The sequence below is a fragment of the Zea mays genome, chromosome 2, assembly GCF_902167145.1.
Source record: "Zea mays cultivar B73 chromosome 2, Zm-B73-REFERENCE-NAM-5.0, whole genome shotgun sequence".
NCBI lineage: Eukaryota > Viridiplantae > Streptophyta > Magnoliopsida > Poales > Poaceae > Zea > Zea mays.
Genome location: NC_050097.1, coordinates 126,952,828 through 126,978,283, shown reverse-complemented (window position 1 = coordinate 126,978,283; position 25,456 = coordinate 126,952,828). Strand labels below are relative to the sequence as shown.

Genomic DNA, 25,456 nt, shown 5'->3' with positions numbered 1-25,456 from the left:
TCGCCCGCCTTGCCGCTTTAAATAATCTATTGCCTTAGGAGCAAATGTAAATATTTCCTCTATATGCCGCTTGGGCTAGCTCCTACTTGGAGTTTTACTCTAAAGCCGGACAAAACACACCTTAGGGTTAGTTTGGGAACACTAATTTCCAATGGGATTTTCATTTTCCCAAGGGAAAATGAACTAATTTCCCTTGGAAAAATGAAAATCCCATTGGAAATTAGTGTTCCCAAACTAACCCTAACATGCCCTAATCCTCCCTAGAATTCTCGAGGATTGAAAGAAAAATTACTCATTTTTCTCTCAATGCCAAAAAAATCCTTATACAAAATCCTGCGTTGCAAGGACCTGTTAATCACGGGTCGAGAAGGAAAGAAGAAAAACAAAGCGGAGGAGTCTAAACAAAGCGCCAGACAGCCTCCTCTCCTCCGGCCGGAAAAAAGCAACCTCGCAGATCCGCGGCCCCCCCTCCTCCGCTCACAGGTTCACCGCATCGACGCCACTACCGTTTCCACTGCCGCCTCGACCCCGCTCCACCAATTCTTGGTCAAGCCGCTCCAGCTAAGAGACGGAGAGCCCTGCGGAAAGGGGAGACGAGGGGAGGGTGCAAACCCTAGCCGTAGACCGCGGGCTCCTCCTCCTCGCCGGCGGCGGCGGGGATGGAGATGGTGGTGGCGGCGCCGGCGCTCCCCGCCGAAGTGGAGAGGGCTCTCATCCGGGACATAACCGTCGCGGCTGATGCCCACGCCAAGGAGGGAGACACTTTCTTCCTCATCACCACCAGGTCCACTATGCCTCTCTGTTCGCCGTTTCGCTGCATCCTCATCCCTGTCGATCTACTCCCTGATTCAATCCCCGTTCGCGTCGCTACGCTTGGAAGGGTCCCGCGGGGCGCAAGATCGTTTTTTCCCCTTCTTGCTGGTGTTGTTTGTTGGTGGCGGAATGCTTCGGCGCCGCCGTTGAGGTTGCGCCTCGGCGTCGGCATTGGAGGTGGGTTTTATGCGTGTTTAAGGATTTTGGAGCTTTCTCTCTGCTTACCGGTTGAGTGCGCGCTGCGCAGGAGAGTTCTTTTTTTTCAGCCGGGGAAGTTCTAGAGACTGTTTTGTCAGGCATGATTGGTTTCCTTTTTCCGCCTTCATTTTGGATCAGTTGTGATTTAGGGACCTTTGAGGTTTGAGCATTCTACTACTACTATGAATCTGAGATGCTTTGAGTATTTAGGACATTTTAAAATACTCTCTGTTTCCCTCTGGCCATTTAAAGAAGACGTTTAAGACATCCTAATTTGCGCGTATGCAGTTCATTTTGGTTGTTGTTAATGCTATCCTTTGATGAGAAGGATGACAGAAGTGAGTAATTTGACAAGATCCTTACTAATTAAATTATTTGGTATGATGGTGCATATTCATGGATCGTGGCAGTGTACTATGTAGACTGTGGATTGAACTGGAAAGTATCACCATTTTTGGAATGAGATCCTCTGCAGTTGGCTGCCGCGTGGGGCTCGCGGGGTGTCAGGCCCACGCGTAGCAACGACTGCAGAGGATTCGTTCGCCATTTTTGTCATGTTATTATCATAATATTTGGATGACGTTGTAAGATAATCAAGGTGTCACACCTAGTAGGATGCGTGACACGAAATATTAGATGTATTAAAGTTTCTGGTATTTTTAATCTGGACCTGGAGTGTTTTTCTCTTTTCTATTGATTGATCTGCATGTTTTACAGGTCAGCATATGGTGCTGATGAGCATAATGGAAATGTCTGTTTTAAATACACATTTGTACTAACTTATTTTATCCTCCTCTGCCAGTTGCTTCATTTGTTTACTCTCAGTTCGAATTATAAATGCAATTTTCTTTTTTTTTTGGGTCAGTAGGTGGTGGCAAAGTTGGATTGATTACCTCATTCAAGATTTGACTGGTGCAACAAGTAATGGTTCTCATCATCATGAGTTTGGTTCAAAAACTCCTAGAAGGCCAGGAGCTATTGACAATACCGATTTAATTGATGATGTGCCACTTGAAGTCTCCAACATGGAGATTGAGATACATGATAACTTGGTTGAGGGTCGGGATTACATACTGCTTCCTCAGCAAGTTTGGGAAAAGTTGCATGGTTGGTAAGTCACATTCTTTTGAACTATATACTGTGGAATACGATCACCAAAATAATAACCTTATCTGGATCTATCACTTTCAAATGCCTCTGCACCTCTTTGCGCAGTGGCTTTTTGTTTTGATAGTTTCTGCATAGCTTAATCATTGTATTTTACGATGACCTGTCTACCTTCTTATGATTCCTTGCTGTTCCATATGGAATAATGGAATATGGATAACTGTCTTTCAAGGTGGTTCTAGTTCATATACTATATTACTGTACACTGATATATTCACTTTCCTGAACACATTAAATAAAACATCAATCCTAGTCAATTTTATTAAATATTCTTTACAGTTTGCATCCATATTTGCCAAGAACACTTCTTCAAATGACTATAAATATGAAGAAAGTAGCACAAAAAAGTAGCTTTTGGTCTTAAATTGAACTGAGACAATATGGTGTTGTTCAATCTCCAGATGCTTTGCATTGACTTTAAAGTAAAATCTGGAAACTAATACATGGAAGAAAGTCAATGCTACCATGTTATGAATTCAAGTTAAGAGGCTGAGCGATTTATCCTTACACAAACATGGTTCACTTATTTGTGTTCCATATGCGAGAAGCCGTGACATCTTTCCATCAACAAGAAACAAACCACCAATGTTATTAAAAAGTCGCTTAAGCGCCTTTTAAGCGGTAAAGTGCTAAAGCGCTACTGAGGGCGTAAAGAGCTGCATCGTTTCACAAAAAAACATAAAGAGCTCGTTTTAAGCGCTTTGGGCTGCAAAAAGGCCACGTTTTAGTGCTTTATGGAATTCAAGCCCATCCCACGCTTGGAAAAACACTTGATCTAAAGCTCTAAAACTGTCCAGGTGTCCTCCACCTCATGCCCCCCCGCCTCTGTGCCTTGCTCCTGTCAGCCACTGTGGTCCTGTCATCGCCTCCTGCCCTCCTCTGCGGCGGCACGAGCTTACCTCCCCTGCTAGTGGCCTTGGTTGTGGACATGTCATTTTGCCATGGTTATTAAGGCGGTAAGGCGAAGCGTGGCCAGGGTTTTCAAATCGTTCGATTTACCGCGATTAATCGCGATTAATCGGTCTGGTCGGTCACACGTAGCCGATTAGGGTCACCGACCCGATTAGGTGGTCTAATCGTCCCTTAATCGCGATTAGTCGTCCAGTTCTTGTCTGTTGCGACTTGGAACCTGGAAATGGAAAGGGTGCGCATCTGGGACCTAATTTTTGGGTGCCTCCTCGTTTCCATGTAGGGACCACATTAATTGTTGATTGGCGCGTCGCTTCCAGTTTCCAAAACCATTTAATTGTTGATTGGCGCGTTGTTTCCAGTTTCCAAAACCGAATTTACTTTCCTTTTTTTCAGTTTTCAGTATTCATCTCTCTGTCTCGTCTGTCACTCTGTCTTCTGATCTTCTCCCGTCCTCCTTCCTGGCCGGCTGCTCCTCCTGTCGAACCCATCCCCCCCTTCCCCCGACCAACTTCTGAGTCCTGATCAAGAACCGACAGAGGCGCCAGTCCGTCATGATCAACTCCAGCGACTCATCTCTGACCTCTGACCAACTCCGGTGATCAAGAACTGAAGAAGATGAGTACCTCATCTGAAGGTACTGTGTTCAAGGCTTCAAGCATTGGTTTCAGTTTGTATCTTTGGTTTCAGACTTTTAGTTTGGTTTCAACTGATCAAGAACTCAATACAGTTTGGTTTTTAGTTTAGATCAAGAACTGCACTACTGCTAAATAACATGTACTGTTTGTTTTTGTTTGATAATTGATACTTTGATTACCTACTGTAGTGCTGTAGGTGTAGGACTGCTTTCTGCTGTTTGAAGTTAATTATATAGTATATAACTATACACTATAGTGTATAACTGTATATAACTATATAGGACGACTAGGTAGCCGATCAGTCACTGATTAATCGTCCTGGTCGACGACCTAATCGCGATAAATCGCCTAATCGGTCACAGACCACGACCTGCCGACCAGGCGACTTGAAAACCATGAGCGCGGTGAGCCAGCACTTTGAGGCGGCTAGGCGCTTAAGGCGTGCGGCTAGGCGACGCCATACAGAAGTCTTAACCTATAGTAGAGCAGCAGAAGCATACCTTCTTGATGTCAATTTTTAGAGCTTTTATCCTTCCAATTTCCCTTCTTCCATGTAGAATGTATCCCCCTAGCAGATTGTAACATACACATTACAAACATCTTGTAATGAATCATCAATCATGAATGTAAGAAACATTTCAGAAGCTATGTAAATATGGATCAAGTGTACCTGTCATTCCTACAGAAGCATTTCACAAACATCATGTCATCTTGATATATGCTCTCTTCAATTGTCCCAATCACCAAGCTGCAGAAACATGGAGAAATAGGAGCATGCGTGGTTAAAAAATACAGCATGAATAACATCATCAATTCATTATTATAGCAGTCCATAAACGTATATACTAGTGGCATAAGCAGTCCACACAGCCACTTAACAAAACTGCAAACAGCCAACCATATGGCATAAGCAGTCCATTGACTGCACAGTCCACACAACCACTCAACATTCAACAATATTAAGAAGTCTATCATAAAGCATAAACAGTCCACATACTCCACACCAAGGTTTTAAAGTCGGCTAGTGGACTCTAGTCGCCTGAGCACCGATAAGGTGACTAATCGCGATTAGTCGACGATTTGCTCGATTAGTCGACTCCTAGTCGTTCACCTATAACAGGACCATGTGTGTGTGTGTGTATATATATATATATACATATATATATATATATACATATGTACATACATACATATATATATATATATATATATATATATATATATATATATATATATATATATATATATATATATATATATATATATATATATATATATATATATATATATATATATATATATAGATGTAGCTGCCTAGCTGGAATGCATGAACTGTACCAGTGCCACTGCCAAAGTTCTGGTGCTGGGGCAACACAGATTCTAGGAAGATGACTTCAACATTATTATGCCGCCTCCTATTCTTATGCAGTGGCACAACAATCAAGTGAAGCACAACTTCAGAGGAGGCCAAGGCGGGCACAATACTGCTCAGTTAGTGAACAGAGAACAATGAACAACCAAAATATCAGAGCAATTACCGTCTAAAGAGGTCCTCATCTCGGTCTCTGAATTCTAAATAGAGGAGTGGTCGCCTACTCGTCAGTCAGCTGCTGAACAGAGGAGGACGGGAGCACGCTGGAGGGGGGGCCTCTGCAGACTACAGCCGCCACGCGATGGAGGCGGCACAGTTGCTACTCGAGCATAGGGCTGCCATAGCGCAACAGGGCGGCAGGAGAGGAGGGCGGCGGTGATGGAGAAGGGGTGGCGACGTTGGGGAAGGGCGCACGCGCAACAGTGCGTACCGTATTGGTACAAGCAGGGGCATAGGGCAAAACAATATTTGTGCTGTGTATAGATGGTGGGTTGACCCACATAATAGAGGCCGGATTAGTGGGCCCAAAACAGGCATAACTAGTCGACCATAACCCCTAGTCGGACGACTAATCGCGATTAGTCGGCGACTAGGACGACTAATCGCTCTAGTCGAGTCGGAGACCCTAATTGAGCTTGGACTAGCGATAAGGCTGACTAATCGCAATTAGTCGGACGACTTTAAAACCTTGCTCCACACAACCACTCAATGTTCAACAATATTACAAATAGTCCTTAGTCCACTATAAGGCATAAACTGCAGCAAGCCAGCAACATAAGAAATTAACAAGGTAACAACATCACAAGTTTGAACCAAAAGCTTGATAGTGCACAGCAAAGCAACACAAAACAAAGACACCGTTGAAACTGAAATATCTCAAGTCTCAATGTGCATCTTCAAACTCATCCTGGTTGTTTGCAGCTTGCATGTTTTCACCACCATCATTAGCATCATTGGGAATGGAAGCATCCTCACAATTAGTAACATAAGCATCATCATGGGGATTTCAATCTTCTTCCTCTTCCTCATTGCCTAAATTTGATTCATTTTCAACCAAGCTTGGATTTGAATTTCTTGCACACCCTCTGCTAGCATTCCTTGGAAGATTGCGGCCTCGGAGTGAGCTTGATGCACCAAGAGCTTCATCAATAACCTCCCATGTAAGACCATCCTGGACACACTCACACCCACGAGTACCTTGAGGGTGTACATGTGATGAGTCAGCCCACTCATTGTCCCAAATAAACTCTTCAATGACCAAAGGGTCAAAACTTTTCCCTTTCTTCTCACGCCTTATTTGAAACCTAGTCTTCATCTTTCAGTTGTAGGAACTAGGAAACAAAGACAATATCATTCAACCTCTTATGCAGCAGCCTATTTCTTTTCTTTGTATGAATCTGAAAAAATAGGTAAACAACAAATAAACATAATGCTTAACATGTTGGACAGCCATGCTAAAATTGGACACAAACTAAGTAGAAGATTAGATAGAAATGGTACTCCCAAACTCAAATGTACTCCAATTTCTTTCAGAGCCAGATGATGAAGCACATAGACTGACAATGCGCCTAGCAAATCGTTGAAGCTCAATAGCACGACCACCCAGTGGCGAAGCTAGAGCGAACCAGAGGAGGATGCAAATGCCTGGTGCATATATGGTGAAAAATTGGTCTATATCACTAGTTTTTTCAAATTTTCGTGGATGCATGTGCATCCACCATCTCCTACCTAGCTACGCCCCTGCGACCACCATATGAGCGCCACCAATCAACTTGATTACCAAACACAATGATTAATTTCTACTATAGTAAGCTGCTGTAATTAAAAGGAAAACAAGTAAACAACACTTACGAGGGTTCATTTTCTTAATGTTTTGCTTTGCCATTTTGTTTGAGAATGCATCTCCTCTAAGGGATTCATAATCCAAAGATTGAGCATCAATCTTGTATTGGGTGTCTTTGTCTTCCACCATTCTTCCAAGAACTTCCAAGGAAGCGACCTCTTAGTTGGCCAACAGTGCATCATCATCGTTTCTTATGAGGATGGAATTTTCCTGGGTTCAAATACATTGCAGCCCGATACAAAGGATGATCCATGTGCTTCACCCAACGTTTCTCAATAATATCTATGACTTTCTTGAGCAAGGTTTTCTTGCTTTGGATTGCAAAGCTAAGCCTGATCTTCTCTTTTGCATGATTCATAAGTGTTGCAACCTCTGGCATTGCAGGCTTCTCATCACCATCAACTACCCTAAGAACAATAAGAAGTGGGCCTGAAGCTCTTAGGCAATCTTCAACTTTAATCCAAAACTCGGTAGATAGCACAATGTTATGCACCTCCTCACCAGATTTTGTTTGTGCTAGTCTGTTCTTAGTTCATGCTTCACTAAGAAATAGAGATTTCAAAGCATCCTTGTGCTTGTACAGACTTTTCAAAGTGAGGAAAGCTGTGGCAAATCGAGTCGCTGCAGGTCTCACAAGATCAGCCCCACCTGTCTTCTCCCTCATTGAACTAAGAATCTTCCATGTCGATAGATGAAAAGTTGTGATACACGACACGTCTTGCACGATCAATTGGCTTCTTAAATTCCTTCAAATCTCCTATGTCTTCTAGCATTAGGTCCAAGCAATGTGCTGCACATGGGCTCCAAAACAGTGTAGGAATCCTCTCCATTAGAAGCTTACCGCTGCCTTGTAGTTAGCTCCATTATCGGTGACAATTTGTACAACCTTGTCCTTTCCAATCTCGTTAATCTTTTCCTCCAACAAATCAGCAAGCACATGCGTGCATGGTGTACCTCACTTGATGCGTCGACAGACTCCAAGAAATAAGTCCTCTCTGTGCTATTCACAAGGAAGTTAATCAGATGTCATCCCCTCCTATCGGACCATTCATCTGACATGAGTGTGTAGCCATAGTGTTTCCATGCCTTCTCATGCTCCTCCCTAATTTTACTTGTCTGCTGCACAACATCCTTGAGTAATGGCTCCCCAAACTGATATGGCGAAAGAGGCTTGTAACCTGAACCAAACTGTGCTGTTGCTTCAATTGCCACTTGAAACTGCCTTGATGCTGCAGCATTGAATGGTATACCACACTCATAGAACCATAATGCCCATTGCATATCCACATAATGTTGCTGCTCCTTGGTCTTTATACTGGACTGAATTGGGGGCTGAAAAGAACCCTTTTGCCGCTCATCAACTATTTTTTCAGGTGTCTTTCTAAGCATTTCCAGAATTGTCTTGTTTCCCTTTGGTTTTTCCTTGCCTACTGCTGCACCCTTCACTGAGTAGGTGGCACACCTTTTTTAGCTGTCGTTCCTGAACTTAGTTGCACCTTCGATGCTTGGGGTTCAACTTCATTCCCAGGAGCACCTCCCTCTACCTCCACCACATCTGCTGCTTCATCCTCCACTGGCTCATCATCACTTAAGTACATTGAACGTGCCCTCTTATGTGATTCCATGTACTATGTCATCTCTTTTCCGATTTCAGTGGTAGTTTTGCTACACATTAGAACTTTTCCATATCCACAAGCCAAATGTTGCTTAAGCCTTTTATCCCACCATGAATCGTCGTGGCACATAAACTTCATGTCACCTGATCTCGGTTCTAAAGGTTCGCCCAATATGCAAACTTCCAACCTGGGTCATTGGACCTTTTGGGCTTCCTAGATGGATCAGTCCTCAGATCATATTCGCCGTTGCCAGAAGGTGGATTTGGATTCAACATCTTTTCTTGTTGACTGGTTCATGCGAAGATCCAAAGACAATTAAACCATCAGTGGGTGCTAGATAGTGCAGTGGGCATATTGCCATATTGTTTACTTGCTGGGCAGTAAACAATATGTTGTTTACTAGCAAAGATCCAAAGACATTGTTTACTAGTCATAGAGTAGCAGTATGGATCAATTAATGAGATTGAGATCAGAGGAAGGGAGCAACATGGATCAATTAATTAAGCCTTGAGCATCACAACACATCATAGTCATAACAATACTAAACCATGTGAATGATACTGAGATCAGAGCACATCATAGCAGCAATACACAACTACACACTACACAAGGACAAGAACAAAGGGAGTAGAGAAAAGGGAGCATGCCAGCCGGGAGAGTCCGAGAGGAAGATAGCAGAGGATGGGGAAGTCGAGGAGGTACCTGAGCTGAGGACCGAGGGAGACGGCGAGCAAGCCACCTGATGCCTAGGTCCGCCGCTGCCAGACGCCTAGGTTTGTCGTCGCCAGAACCTAAACCGACAGCTAAGTTCGCCATCGCCAGGCGCCTAGGTCCTCTTTGGCTCTCTCTTTGCGTCTTGCCCTTTCTTCTGTCGTGTGATTTTCCCTAGCTGCTACACCCGTGCTACGTATTGGCGCGTGCATTTCTCGAGCTTTCGCGCGCTGCCACGCTCCCACGCGGTTTCCCGTGCTTGTATGGCGTCGCCTTCCAGCCTTTAGGCGCTGCGACGTGGGCTCACATGCCTAGGCGATGCCATACCCTGTGAGGCGGACGCCATACGTGACCTAGGCAAGTCGAGGGTGACGCCCAACGTCTGCTATTCGACTGGACGCCTAGGCGATGACTTTTGAACCATGCATTTTGCACAATATTATTATGTGAACTTATGTTGGTTGTTTGGTATTTAACTTAATGTTTTGTCTGAAATTATGATATATTGAGTTGGAATGGGAAACCCTAACCCTAATCATGGTTGGGAGTGCATATATATAATCCTAGTAGTTGGGCCAAGCCCATTACACAGAGGGTTAAACATGTAATTACACTGGGACTGACCCAAAACACTAACGAGATTCTAACACCCCCCGTAGTCTCAACTCTATCCTGTACAGATGTTGAGACTAGATCGAAGCTTGGCGAAAACACTTGACAACAACTTCTTGGTGAAGGTGTCAGCGAACTGCAGCGTGGTCGGGATGCTGAGAACCCAAACGTCACCGGCGGCGACATGCTTGCGGACGAAGTGCATGTTGATCTTCACGTGTTTCGTGCGCTGATGCTGCACGGGGTTGGTGGAGAGTAGACCACGCTGACGTTGTCGTAGTAGACGAGGACGACACACTGGAGGGGGTTGTGGAGCACCTGGAGAAGTTGGTGCAGCTAGGAAGCCTTGACCGCACCATTGGCCACAACGCGGTACTCGGCCTCAGTATTGGAGTGATAGACGACGGGCTGGTGCTTGGGGGCCTAGGAGATGAAGTTGGCGCTCAGGAACACGGCATAACCGAAAGTGGACCGGCGCGTGCCGGTGCAACCAACCCTGTCAGTGTCGGTGTAGACCACGAGCTCCAACGTTGGGGAGGGTCTAAGGAGAAGGCTGTAGTCGATGGAGCCGAGAGTGGTGAGATGGGGCTCCCGCGGGGTGTGCATGTGAAGGTACACCTGTTGGACGACGTAGGTGATGTCGGGCCTGGAGAAGGTTAGGTGCTGAAGGGTGACGATGAGGCTCCGGTAGGACGTCGCATCGGTGACTAGGGGCCCGTCGTCCTTAGAGAGATTAGCTTGAGTGTCGACATGCGTGGAGCAAGGCTTGCAGTCGGACATGCCAACCTGCCCCAGGATGTTGAGGGTGTACTGGCGCTGGTGTAGGAAGAGACCCTAAGGCCTCCGCTCGGCGGTGATGCCGAGGAAGTTGTAGAGAGGCCCCAGGTCCTTCATCGCGAACTCGCGCTGAAGGGCGACGATCGTGCGCTGAAGAAGATCGGCGTTGGACGCCGTAAGCACGATGTCGTCGACGTAGAGCAGCAGGTAGACGGTGTCGCCGCAGTGCCGATAGATGAACAAGGACGTGTCAGACTTGGCCTCGACGAAGCCGAGGGAGGCCAAGTGGGAGGTGAAGCGATTGAACCAGGCTTGCGGCGCCTGCTTGAGGCTGTACAGGGAGCGGTTCAGCTGGCAGACCAGATCTGAACGAGCTGAGTCGATGAAGCCGGAGGGCTGGCTGCAGTAGACAGTCTCTGCCAGAGTGCCATGGAGGAAGGCTTTCTTGACATCAAGTTGATGGACCGCCTAGTCCCGGGAGATGGTGAGGGAGAGGACGGCGCGAACGGTGGCGAACTTGACAACGGGGCTGAAGGTCTCGTCGTAATCCACTTCGAGGCACTGGGTGAAGCCTCGAAGGACTCAACAGGCCTTGTAGTGGTCGAGCGAGCCATCCGAGGCCAGCTTGTGGCGGAAGATCCACTTGCCAGTGACCACGTTGGTGCCTGGTGTACGCAGCACCAGGTCTCAAGTGTGGTTGGCCAGCAGGGCCGCATTACTCCACCATAGCGCGACGCTAGTGGGGATCGACGAGAGCGGCGCGAACGGACTAGGGAACCAGGGAGGTGTCCGGAGGAGCATCGGCTGTCAGTACCAGGAGAACACTGGCGAAGAACTGTTGAGTAGATGGGGCGAAGAACACTGGCGGCGTGACGAGTCACCATTGAGTGGATGTGGCCAGGTCCCGGTGGATGGCGACCGGGTGGTACACCAGGGGCTCGTTGCAGGCACGAGCAGGCGGGTCGACGGGGCCCAAGGGAGCGGCGGTGGTAGACAAAGGTGGGGTCTGCGAAGTGAGCCAAATGGGGGGCAGGCGCCGCGCGTGGCGCAGGCGGGGTCGACGGATTGGCACGTGTAGAGGCACGAGCGGAAGCGTTGGGGCTGAGCATGGCATGGGTAGAGGTGCGAGTGGTGGCGTCTGGGCCGCGCACGGCGCGGTCGGGAGCGATCGGGGTGGAGAAACGGGATCAGACTCTAGGGAGTCGAGATCGGTAGGCGGGGAGGTGCTAGCAAGGGGAAAGTCATCTTCATCAAAGACGACATGACGAGAGATGAGGATGCGATGGGTGAGGAGGTCAAGGCAACAGTACCTCTTGTGATCAGAGGAGTAACTGAGGAAAAGACAATGAGTAGAGCAAGGGGAGAGCTTGTGGGCAGCGGTGACAGAGGTGTTGAGATAGCAGGCATAGCCAAAGACACGAAGGTGGTCATAGGAGGGGCTGTGCCATACATGGCAAAGTGGGGAGTGGGGTGGCTCACCATCTTCGAGGGAATGCAGTTGAGGAGATGGGTAGCAGGTATTCAAGGCTTCTGCCCAGTAGCTAGCAGGGAGAGACGCCTGAAAGAGGAGGCAATGGATCATGTTGGTAGTGGTGCGAATGATGCGTTCGACCCGTTCGTTATGGGGAGAGGTGTAAGGGCATGAGAGACACAACTAAACGCCGTGGGAGAGAAAGGAGCGGGAGACGGAGTTGTTGAACTCGCTGTCGTTGTCACCCTGAAGGGCACGAAATGGGCGATGGAACTGGGTGGAGACCCAGGTGAAGAAGTGTGTGAGGGTGGAAAAGGTGTCGGACTTCAACCAAAGCGGGAAACTCCAAAGAAAGTGAGAGAAGTCATCCAGAATGACCAAATAGTATTTGTAACTAGAAAGGATGAGGATAGGAGTCCATAGATCACAATGGACAAGATCAAAGGCCTGAGAAGCCTTGGACGTGGTAGTGGGAAATGGAAGACGAGAGTGACAGCTGAACTGACAAACATGACAGAGATGCTCAGAGGAGTCCCGGCTACAGGAGATATCTGAGCGGATGGAGAGCTGGGATATCACGTTAGGTCCAGGGTGCCCGAGACGACGATGCCAAACGACGGAGGTGGTGGTAGTAGCAAGAGCATGGGGGAGGGAGCATCGGTAGGGGAAGTGGATGGCAAGTGAATAAAGTAGAGGGGGCCGGAGCTGTCATAGCGAGCGAGCACGACACGAGTGGGAAGGTGTCGTATGGTGATCCCCCTAGGGATTGAACTCCATAGAACAGTGGTTGTCACTAGCGAAGCGACGAAGAAAGAAGGGGATGTGTCACATGTGGTGCAACAAGGACGTTGTTAAGGTAGAATGGTTCTAGAAGAACCGATGCACCTACAGAGGTGACCGAGAGGGTGGAACCGTTCCCCACAACAATAGAGGATGGGAGGAGTGTGGAGGACGGGAGTGAGATAACGAGCTGGTAGTAGGAGTGGTGTGGAAGGAGGCTCTAGAGTCAACCACCCAATCGGTGGGAGAGGGACGTGGTGGCGAAGGCAAGGTGTGCGATGAGAGATCCAGGGGAGTGAGGGACACATCTGTAAGCAACAGGACTCTTACTCTCATCGAGAGGATGACACTACGAGCGAGGCAATTTTTCGTTTATTTTTTCAAACACTACACAATGCCATACCCATCTAAGGGTTGGGGATACATATTTATAGCTAAAGGGCAGCAGAGCATATGCTCCTAGAGATGTCGTCCTCTCTACTAAGACTGCAGGGCTGCTGTCCTCAAGGTTATTGAAGCGATAAAACGTTGAAGCGCTCGTGAGAACTTTTTAACTTTAAAACGTTTAAGCGGGTTTTAAAACGTCTTTTTAAACAACATGGACAAAATATGAATATAACAAAATTTCACATAATAATGTAACATGTCCATAACCACACTACCACAAATCCACAATAACACAAGTTCAAGTGTTCAACTAATAGCAACTAGCAAGTGACAACCACGAAAAAAGCGGAATAAAATGTGTAATAGTCCACAATCACAAGCATAGCACAAAAGCGACTAAAGTGGAATGCAATGTCCACAACCACAAAGGCACAAACATAGCACAAAAGCAACTAAAGTGGAATGAATGTCCACAACTGTAAGCACACAAGTGTTACTCAATCTCCCTCTATCATATCTCAATAATCATCATCCAAATCATCTATACCACCATCATTCTTGTCTTTGTCTTGCTCATCACCATAGCCAGCACTATTGTTTGTTGCTTCATCATCATAACCAAAATTAGAGGAGATTGTGAGCAGATCAGCAGGGAAGGGGAGAAGGATGAGAGCAGGGACAGTGGCAGCAAAGGGACAACGAGCTGGAGCACTGGAGTGGTGAGCATGAGCGCTGAGCAGGGCAGATAGCCAGATACAGAGCGGTGGCGGCGAGCGTCGAGCAGCACAGGGAGGCGGCGGCGAGGCTGAGCAGGACAAGAAGCGAGCATGGCCAACACAGGGAGGCAGCGGCGTGAGCGCCGAGCGCGGCCGCGAGTAGGGAGCAACGCAGGGAGGAGGGGAGGTGGCGAGCTCAGGAAGGATCTTACCGGCGGCGGTGAAGCCTAGGGACACGGAGGACGGAGCAAACTCACGGTCCGTGACGGCTGGGGTGCGTCCGTGACGGCTGGAGAAGGACGTTGCATGCCAAAGGAGGACATCCCTGTTTTAAGTTAGGAGAAATGGGCTGGGCTGGAAATCTGAAAAGCGACAAAATGTGGCCTTTTACGGCCCAGAGTGTTTTAACGCTAAAAAGTGGCGCTTTAGCGCTTAAAACGAGCGCTTTACGTTGATTCATGAAACATTACAGTGCTTTACCACCTCAGTAGCGCTTAAAAGGTGCTTAAGCGCCTTTTTAATAACACTGGCTGTCCTCTACCTAGAGATGCTGTCCTCTACTAAGTACTAAGACTGCAGGGCTGCTGCTGTCCTCTACTAAGACCACATGACTGTCCTCTACTAAGACTTGCAGGGCTGCTGTCCTCTACATAGACTGTCCTCACCACAAACAGCAGAGATGCTGTGCGGACTGTCCTCGACACCACAAACAGCAGAGATGCTGTGCAGGACTGTCCTCCACACCACAAAAGCAGAGATGTTGTGCAGGACTGTCCTCCACACCACAAAAGCAGAGATGCTGTCCTCCACACGAAGACTACATGACTTATTCCATCAACGACAAGGTCTCGATCTATAGGTAGGCAATCGCAACACTGGGGAAAACAAGCGGCCCAGATGCATGGTGGCTCGCCTGAGGGTAGAGCTCGACGCAGTCACGAAGGACATGATTCATGGCTTGATTGATGGCCACAAAAATGCCCCGAATAATCTGACTGTCGTGAAGGGTGACGCACACAACGGTCACGGCGAAACTGGGCGAACCCAGGAAGGAGGTGGCACTGGTGGCCAGGGCAAAAGCAGGGACCCCGGTTGGGAGGAACGTCGCAGCCCGCGTCCACGAAAGAAGTGTCAGGCAGCGCGCTCGAGTAGGGGGCGATGATGGTCGCCGCCGGAAAGGATAGCCTTGTGCGGGGCGGACGACAGCGTCAAAGAGGCTAGTGGCATGAAGGGGGTGCCGGTGAGAGGGGCCCCACCGCTGGTAGTGAGATGGCGACCAACCGAGAGGCCAGTAGCGGCGTGGATGAAGGGGCCCGAGTCGGGCATGGTCACGACGATGGGGAAGGGAGCCGCCATGAGGGAGAGAGGCATCAGGTGGTGACGAGTAGGTCTGTTGGCGCAGAGGGCCAGCGGACAGAGGCCACGACAATAGGCTGGGGCCGCGGCGGCGATCTGGTGGTAGGGTAGGGAGGGCACGACAGGCGGCCAGAGTTCCACGTAGTGGAGAGGAGAACGGGTGGCAAGCGCTGGGGCCACTAGGAAGAGGGCCAACAGTGGCGTGTCCCATGCACACAGACGTGGTCCACGACCGCGACGAGAAGAAGGTCACCAATGACGGGCAAGCCAGGGAGTGGCGCTGGTGGGGATGGGAGAGCCGACGTCCAGCAGGGGGAGGAGGAGGGAAGCGGGAAAGGGTGGCCGACGGCCAGGTGCACAGGAGCTGGCGGCTGGGGTGGGAAAGGAATGAGATTCTGGTACCAAGTTGGAATGGGAAACCCTAACTCTAATCAGGGTTGAGAGTGCATATATAAAATCCAAGTAGTTGGGCCAAACCCATTACACAGAGGGGTAAACATATAATTACATAGGGACTGACCCAAAACCCTAACGGGATTCTAACATATTGAAATTTACCTATGTTGTTTAAAACTACGTTTAAACTTCGTTTAAAATGTTTGAAAGTCAAAACTCCACCCATGAGCGTTTCAATGTTTTGTCGTTTTAATAACCTTGCAAACCGCACAATTTTTTATTTGGTGTTTGGAATCTTAATCTCATCATTACTCAAAATGCATTAACAGGTATGGTGGAGGACCAACATTACCAAGAAAGGCAATCAATACTGGCTTTTCTCAAACTGATTTGGCGATAGAAGTTTATCCTCTACGACTGCAGTTAATTCTAATGTCAAGAGGAGAGCGAACCTTTATAAGGATAAGCAAGAAGGTATGCTGTCATCTTTAGCTATTATTGAGCACAATGTTCTTTCTTTTAGTTTGGATTTCAATAAATTGATTAGATTAGACAGAATTATGAAACCTGTGATGCAACTTTGTGAGTATAACCTACAGTTGAAGTCTTTCAATGTCTCTAATAGCTTCAATAAAGTTGGAATAGTTGAGAAGTTAAAAATCATCATGAACCTTTTGCAGGGTACAGTTGGCCAACTCCATAAAATGGCCTGTAAGGTTTTTGACTTGGCACCAGATGAGGTAGCTGTTTATTTTGATGTTAACGTTTCGTTTTACTTGCTAGGATTTTTTTTGTAGTTATTGTGGACATCATTGGCAGGTATGCATTTGGGACTATTATGGTCGAACAAAGCATTCATTGATGGATAGCTTGGACAAAACCCTTGATGATGCCAACATTCAGATGGATCAAAACGTGAGTCAAACCTTCTGTAATCATCTATAATCATCGAGAAACATTCCCGTGATGCCACCACCACCCCAGTCTCAAACTATATTTGTAGAACAGATGCACTACTAGTCAATGGCTTGTCAAGTAATGACCTGACTGTACTTCTATATTGTTTTTACAGATTCTAGTTGAGGTAACCACTGATGCAAGTGGTAGTCTGGATGGTTTGGTTAAGCGAAACAATTTTTTTGAGAGTGATGCTCCGAAATCAGGATTGCCAGATGAGAATTTTGCAGCCAACAACTATGCTTCCAGAAGCTATAGCTCTAGTCTGACACCAAGCATCTACCTGCGATCACCCAATGGTGATCTGGATAATGTGCATGGTTCTAGTGGCATGATCACGAGGGGATCGCCCTTAGGTCTTACAGGGCTACTTAATCTTGGAAATACATGCTATATGAACAGTGCCATACAGTGTCTTGTGCACACACCACAGTTTACTAAATACTTCTGTGAAGATTATCATCGCGAAATAAATCGGCAAAATCCACTGGGTAATGTGGTAAGTACTTTTTCGACTCACATGTCCTGGATGACTTGATGCTTGAAGATAAAGTCATTTAGGTAGAGAAAATATGCTCTTATTCCATTACATTCATTGGGCATAATTTCTTTTTTCATCAAGATATTATTCATAGCAGCCAACCAAATTTCAGTTTATCTTTAGTTAGATTTCTCCCATTATTCTTGACATGCAACAAGTACTAAAAGATGTCAAACCCTTCATTTCTAAAATCTGTAACTTCTGTTTCTGGTAAAATTTCCACACGCACATTATCTTCTCTGAAGTGTGGTATATGTTCACAGTGTTGTAGTTGCATTGATTCTTGATTAAGTTTCTGGTTCAGATTTATGATCTTGCCTTTCTAAAAGTAAAAGTCAGTTTTCTGTTAGTTTGGTAAGATAAGTAAAAAATCTAATGTTTGTTGACCTTAACGTAGGAAGGAATTTATGTTGCACATACTGGCATATGATTATTCAGAGCATTTGTGATGGACAGTTTCTACAGCTATACTAGATGAAAGTCGGGAAGGAGTAAGTAGAAAGCTAGAGTTTTGGCGTCAGACCCTAGAGTCTAAAGGATTTAGAATTAGCAGGACCAAAACAGAGTATATGGGATGTGACTTTGGTACTACAATTAGTGAGGATGGAGATGTAAGCTTGGGAGGCCAGGTAGTACCAAAGAAGGACACCTTCCGTTATTTGGGATCGATGCTACAGAGATTGTGATATTGATGAAGATGTTAGCCATAGGATCAAAGTGGGGTGGATGAAATGGCGTCAAGCATCAGGAGTCCTACGTGACAAGAGAGTGCCACAGAAGTTAAAAGGCAAGTTCTATAGGACGATGATTAGGCCTGCTATGTTATATGGGGCTGAGTGTTGGCCTACTAAGAGATGACATATCCAACAACTAAGTGTCGCAGAGATGCGTATGTTGCGTTGGATATGTGGGCACACAAGATTGGACCGAGTGAGAAACGATGAGATACACGATCGGCTAGGAGTGGCGCCAATTGAAGAAAAGCTTATTCAACACCGGTTGAGATGGTTTAGGCATATCCACTAAAGACCCCTAGAGGCACCGGTGCACAGGGGCATCAAAGACGGGACAATAATGTGAAGAGAGGTAGAGGGCGGCCAAACTTGAAGGAATGGAATATCCCAAAGGAGTCGTGTTTGGATATGAGTGCTTGGAAAGAAGCTATCTGATAGTCGCCTAGAGGGGGGGGTGAATAGGGCGAAACTGAAATTTACAAATATAAACACAACTACAAGCCGGGTTAGCGTTAGAAATAAAGAACGAGTCCGCGAGAGAGGGCGCAAAACAAATCCCAAGCGAATGAACAAGTGAGACACGGAGATTTGTTTTACCGAGGTTCGGTTCTTGCAAACCTACTCCCCGTTGAGGAGGCCACAAAGGCCGGGTCTCTTTCAACCCTTCCCTCTCTCAAACGGTCCCTCGGACCGAGTGAGCTTCTCTTCTCAAATCAAAGCCGGGAACAAAACTTCCCCGCAAGGGCCACCACACAATTGGTGCCTCTTGCCTTGATTACAATGGAGTTTTGATCACAAGAACAAGTGAGAAAGAAAAGAAGCAATCCAAGCGCAAGAGCTCAAAAGAACATGGCAAATCTCTCTCTCACTAATCACTAAAGCCTTGTGTGGAATTGGAGAGGATTTGATCTCTTTGTATGTGTCTAGAATTGAATGCCTAGCTCTTGTAAGTGGTTGAGAAATGGGAAAACTTGGATGCAATGAATGGTGGGGTGGTTGGGGTATTTATAGCCCCAACCACCAAAAGTGGCCGTTGGGAGGCTGTCTGTTCGATGGCGCACCGGACAGTCCGGTGCACACCGGACAGTCCGGTGCCCCCTGCCACGTCATCACTGCCGTTGGATTCTGACCGTTGGAGCTTCTGACTTGTGGGCCCGCCTTGGTGTCCGGTGCACACCGGACAGGTACTGTTTGCTGTCCGGTGTGCCAGCATGGGCGATTCTGACTCCTGCGCGCGCTGTGCGCGCATTAAATGCCGCAGCAGGTAGCCGTTGGCGCGAAGTAGCCGTTGCTCTGGAGTCGCACCGGACAGTCCGGTGCACACCGGACAGTCCGGTGAATTATAGTGAACTATCCGTTGGAGTTTCCCGAAGCTGGCGAGTTCCTGAGGCCGACCTCCCTTGGCGCACCGGACACTGTCCGGTGTACACCGGACAGTCCGGTGAATTATAGCCGAGTCGCCTCTGGAAATTCCCGAAGGTGGCGAGTTTGAGTCTGAGTCCCCCTGGTGCACCGGACATGTCCGGTGGCGCACCGGACAGTCCGGTGCGCCAGACCAGGGGTGCCTTCGGTTGCCCCTTTGCTCCTTTGTTGAATCCAAAACTTAGTCTTTTTATTGGCTGAGTGTGAACCTTTTACACCTGTATAATCTATACACTTGGGCAAACTAGTTAGTCCAACGATTTGTGTTGGGCAATTCAACCACCAAAATTATATAGGAACTAGGTGTAAGCCTAATTCCCTTTCAATCTTCCCCTTTTTGGTGATTGATGCCAACACAAACCAAAGCAAGTATAGAAGTGCATAATTGAACTAGTTTACATAATGTAAGTGTAAAGGTTGCTTGGAATTGAGCCAATATAAATACTTACAAGATATGCATGGATTGTTTCTTTTATTTTTGACATTTTGGACCACTTTTGCACCACATGTTTTGTTTTTGCAAATTCTTTTGTAAATCCATTTCAAAGATCTTTTGCAAATAGTCAAAGGTAAATGAATAAGAGTTTGCAAAGCATTTTCAAGATTTGAAATTTTCTCCCCCTGTTTCAAATGCTTTTCCTTTGACTTAACAAAACTCCCCCTAAATTGAGATCCACCTTTTAGTGTTCAAGAGGGTTTTGATATATCATTTTTGAAATACTACTGTCTCCCCCTTCTTGAACATAATAGAATACCAATTGAAAATACTTTTTGAAAAACTAAGTTTTTGAAATTGGTGGTGGTGCGGTCCTTTTGCTTTGGGCTCATACTTTCTCCCCTTTGGCATGAATCGCCAAAAACGGAATCATTAAAGCCCATTAAGTACTATCTTCCCCTTTGGTCATAATTAAATGAGTTTAAGATTATACCAAAGACGAAGTCCGGTCCTTTTGCTTTGGGCTCTTACTCTTTCCCCCAAAGACAAGGTCCTTTTCTTGGAGCGATGGCGAAGGATGAGTTACGGAGTGGAAGCCTTTGTCTTCGCCGAAGACTCCAATTTCCTTTCAATACACCTATGACTTGGTTTGAAATACACTTGAAAAACACATTAGTCATAGCATATGAAAGAGATATGATCAAAGGTATATAAATGAGCTATGTGTGCAAGTTAGCAAAAGAAATTTCTAGAATCAAGAATATTGAGCTCATGCCTAAGTTTGGTAAAAGATTGTTCATCAAGTGGCTTGGTAAAGATATCGGCTAATTGATCTTTAGTATTAATGTAAGAAATCTCGATATCTCCCTTTTGTTGGTGATCCCTAAGAAAATGATACCGAATGGCTATGTGCTTAGTGCGGCTATGCTCGACGGGATTGTCGGCCATTTTGATTGCACTCTCATTATCACATAGCAAAGGGACTTTGGTTAATTTGTAACCGTAGTCCCGCAGGGTTTGCCTCATCCAAAGCAATTGCGCGCAACAATGACCTGCGGCAATGTACTCGGCTTCGGCGGTGGAAAGAGCGACCGAATTTTGCTTCTTTGAAGCCCATGACACCAAGGATCTTCCCAAGAACTGGCAAGTCCCCGATGTGCTCTTCCTATTAATCTTACACCCCGCCCAATCAGCATCCGGATAACCAATCAAATCAAAAGTGGATCCCCGAGGGTACCAAAGCCCAAACTTAGGTGTATAAGCCAAATATCTCAAGATTCGTTTTAAGGCCGTAAGGTGGGATTCCTTAGGGTCGGACTGGAATCTTGCACACATGCAAACGGAAAGCATAATGTCCGGTCGAGATGCACATAAATAGAGTAATGATCCTATCATCGACCGGTATACCTTTTGATCCACGGACTCACCTCCCGTGTCGAGGTCGAGATGCCCATTTGTTCCCATGGGTGTTTTGATGGGCTTGGCATCCTTCATTCCAAACTTGCTTAGGATGTCTTGAGTGTACTTCGTTTGGCTGATGAAGGTGCCCTCTTGGAGTTGCTTCACTTGAAATCCTAGAAAATACTTCAACTCCCCCATCATAGACATCTCGAATTTCTTTGTCATGATCCTACTAAATTTTTCACATGTTGATTCGTTAGTAGACCCAAATATAATATCATCAACATAAATTTGGCATACGAACAAATCATTTTCAAGAGTTTTAGTGAACAAAGTAGGATCGGCCTTGCCGACTTTGAAGCCATTAGCAATAAGGAAATCTCTTAGGCATTCATACCATGCTCTTGGTGCTTGCTTGAGCCCATAAAGCGCCTTAGAGAGCCTATAGACATGATTAGGGTACTCACTGTCTTCAAAGCCGGGAGGTTGCTCAACATAGACCTCTTCCTTGATTGGTCCGTTGAGGAAGGCACTTTTCACGTCCATTTGATAAAGCTTAAAGCCATGATAAGTAGCATAGGCCAATAATATGCGAATTGACTCAAGCCTAGCTACGGGTGCATAGGTTTCACCGAAATCCAAACCTTCGACTTGGGAGTATCCCTTGGCCACAAGTCGAGCTTTGTTCCTTGTCACCACACCATGCTCATCTTGCTTGTTGCGGAAGACCCATTTGGTTCCTACAACATTTTGGTTAGGACGTGGAACCAAATGCCATACCTCATTCCTCGTGAAGTTGTTGAGCTCCTCTTGCATCGCCACCACCCAATCCGAATCTTGAAGTACTTCCTCCACCCTGTGTGGCTCAATAGAGGAAACAAAAGAGTAATGCTCACAAAAATGTGCAACCCGAGATCGAGTAGTTACCCCCTTATGGATGTCGCCGAGGATGGTGTCGACGGGGTGATCTCGTTGGATTGCTTGGTGGACTCTTGGGTGTGGCGGCCTTGGTTCTTGCTCATCCTCCTTTTCTTGATCATTTGCATCTCCCCCTTGATCATTGCCGTCATGTTGAGGTGGCTCATCTTCATGATCTTCTTGTTCAACATCTTGAGCCTCATCCTCATTTTGAGTTGGTGGAGATGCTTGCATGGAAGAGGATGGTTGATCTTGTGCACTTGGAGGCTCTTCGGATTCCTTAGGACACACATCCCCAATGGACATGTTCCTTAGCGCTATGCATGGAGCCTCTTCATTACCTATCTCATCAAGATCAACTTGCTCTACTTGAGAGCCGTTAGTTTCATCAAACACAACGTCACATGAGACTTCAACTAGTCCAGTGGACTTGTTAAAGACCCTATATGCCCTTGTGTTTGAGTCATAACCAAGTAAAAAGCCTTCTACAGTTTTAGGAGCAAATTTAGATTTTCTACCTCTTTTACAAGAATAAAGCATTTGCTACCAAAAACTCTAAAGTATGAAATGTTGGGCTTTTTACCGGTTAGGAGTTCATATGATGTCTTCTTGAGGATTCGGTGAAGATATAACCGGTTGATGGCGTAGCAGGCGGTGTTGACCGCTTCGGCCCAAAACCGGTCCGGTGTCTTGTACTCATCAAGCATGGTTCTTGCCATGTCCAATAGAGTTCGATTCTTCCTCTCCACTACACCATTTTGTTGTGGCGTGTAGGGAGAGGAGAACTCATGCTTGATGCCCTCCTCCTCAAGGAAGCCTTCGATTTGAGAGTTCTTGAACTCCGTCCCGTTGTCGCTTCTTATTTTCTTGATCCTTAAGCCAAACTCATTTTGAGCCCGTCTCAAGAATCCTTTCAAGATCTCTTGGGTTTGAGATTTTTCCTGTAAAAAGAATACCCAAGTGAAGCGAGAATAATCATCCACTATTACAAGACAATACTTACTCCCGCCGATGCTTATGTAAGCAATCGGGCCGAATAGATCCATGTGGAGTAGCTCAAGCGGCCTATCGGTCGTCATGATGTTCTTGTGTGGATGATGGACTCCAACTTGCTTCCCTGCCTGGCATGCGCTACAAATCCTGTCTTTCTCAAAATGAACATTTGTTAATCCTAAAATGTGTTCTCCCTTTAGAAGCTTATGAAGATTCTTCATCCCAACATGGGCTAGTCGGCGGTGCCAGAGCCAACCCATGTTAGTCTTAGCAATTAAGCATGTGTCGAGTTCAGCTCTATCAAAATCTACTAAGTATAGCTGACCCTCTAACACACCCTTAAATGCTATTGAATCATCACTTCTTCTAAAGACAGTGACACCTACATCAGTGAATAGACAGTTGTAGCCCATTTGGCATAATTGTGAAACAGAAAGCAAATTGTAATCTAATGAATTAACAAGAAAAACATTGGAAATAGTATGGTCAGGTGATATAGCAATTTTACCCAATCCTTTGACCAAACCTTGATTTCCATCCCCGAATGTGATAGCTCGTTGGGGATCTTGGTTTTTCTCATATGAGGAGAACATCTTTTTCTCCCCTGTCATGTGGTTTGTGCACCCGCTGTCGAGTATCCAACTTGAGCCCCCGGATGCATAAACCTACAAAACAATTTTAGTTCTTGACTTTAGGTACCCAAACGGTTTTGGGTCCTTTGGCATTAGACACAAGAACTTTGGGTACCCAAACACAAGTCTTGGAACCCTTGTGTTTGCCCCCAACAAACTTGGCAACTACCTTGCCGGATTTGTTAGTAAGCACATAAGAAGCATCAAAAGTTTTAAATGAAATGGCATGATCATTTAATGCATTAGGAGTTTTCTTTCTAGGCAACTTGGCACGGGTTGGTTGCCTAGAGCTAGATGTCTCACCCTTATACATAAAAGCATGATTAGGGCCAGAGTGAGACTTCCTAGAATGAATTTTCCTAATTTTGCTCTCAGGATAGCCGGCAGGGTACAAAATGTAGCCCTCGTTATCCTGAGGCATGGGAGCCTTGCCCTTGACAAAGTTAGACAAGTTCTTAGGAGGGGCATTAATTTTGACATTGTCTCCCCTTTGGAAGCCAATGCCATCCTTAATGCCAGGGCGTCTCCCATTATAAAGCATGCTACGAGCAAATTTAAATTTCTCATTTTCTAAGTTGTGCTCGGCAATTTTAGCATCTAGTTTTGCTATATGATCATTTTGTTGTTTAATTAAAGCCATATGATCATGAATAGCATTAACATCAACATCTCTACATCTAGTACAGATAGATACATGCTCAACAATAGATGTAGAGGGTTTGCAAGAATTAAGTTCAACAATCTTAGCATGAAGAATATCATTTTTATCTCTAAGATCGGAAATTGTAACTTTGCAAACATCATAATCTTTAGCCTTAGCAATTAAATTTTTATTTTCTACTCTAAGGCTAGCAAGAGAAATATTCAATTCTTCAATCCTAGCAAGCAAATCATCATTATTATCTTTAGGATTGGAATTTGAAACAATGCAAACATGAGAATCAACCTTAGCATTTAAACTAGCATTTTCATTCCTAAGGTTGTCAATCATCTCACGGCAAGTGAGCTCACTAGATAATTTTTCACATTTTTCTACTTCTAGAGCATAAGCCTTTTTAACCTTAACATGTTTCTTGTTTTCTTTAATTAGACAATCCTCTTGGGAGTCCAAAAGGTCATCCTTTTCATGAATAGCACTAACCAATTCATTTAATTTTTCCTTTTGAGCTATGTTAAGGTTGGCAAAAAGGGAACGCAAATTATCCTCCTCATCACTAGCATTATCATCACTAGAAGATTCATATTTAGTGGAGGAGTTGGATTTAACCTTCTTTCGTTTGCCGTCCTTTGCCATGAGGCACTTGTGGCCGACGTTGGGGAAGAGGAGTCCCTTGGTGACGGCGATGTTGGCGGCGTCCTCGTCGTCGGAGGAGTCGCTTGAGCTTTCGTCGGAATCCCACTCCCGACAAACATGGGCATCGCCGCCCTTCTTCTTGTAGTACCTCTTCTTCTCCTTTCTTCTCCCCTTCTTGTCGTCGCCTCGGTCACTGTCACTAGATATGAGACATTTAGCAATAAAATGACCGGGCTTACCACACTTGTAGCAAACTTTCTTGGAGCGGGACTTGTGGTCTTTTCCCCTCCTTTGCTTGAGGATTTGGCGGAAGCTCTTGATGACGAGCGCCATTTCCTCATTGTCGAGCTTGGAGGCGTCGATTGG

At 46.1% G+C, this 25,456-nt stretch overlaps 1 protein-coding gene across 3 annotated transcripts in view; it reads left to right on the top strand.

Moving 5' to 3' along the window:
- The first annotated feature begins 265 nt into the window (after window positions 1-265).
- The window catches only part of LOC103646933 (ubiquitin carboxyl-terminal hydrolase 5), a 36,392-nt gene continuing 11,201 nt past the window's right edge, over window positions 266-25,456 (top strand). Inside the window, exons 1-7 of one of the 3 annotated variants that reach the window (XM_035965341.1) lie at window positions 358-784; window positions 881-990; window positions 1,880-2,122; window positions 16,092-16,236; window positions 16,443-16,502; window positions 16,582-16,677; window positions 16,835-17,218. In XM_035965341.1, coding sequence (XP_035821234.1) covers window positions 2,037-2,122; window positions 16,092-16,236; window positions 16,443-16,502; window positions 16,582-16,677; window positions 16,835-17,218 — 771 coding nt within the window. In that variant the 5' untranslated portion in view covers window positions 358-784; window positions 881-990; window positions 1,880-2,036. Of the gene's footprint in view, window positions 785-880; window positions 991-1,879; window positions 3,725-16,091; window positions 16,237-16,442; window positions 16,503-16,581; window positions 16,678-16,834; window positions 17,219-25,456 lie in introns of all 3 variants that reach the window. The other 2 variants (XM_008671541.3, XM_008671543.3) reach the window with 2 other exon arrangements.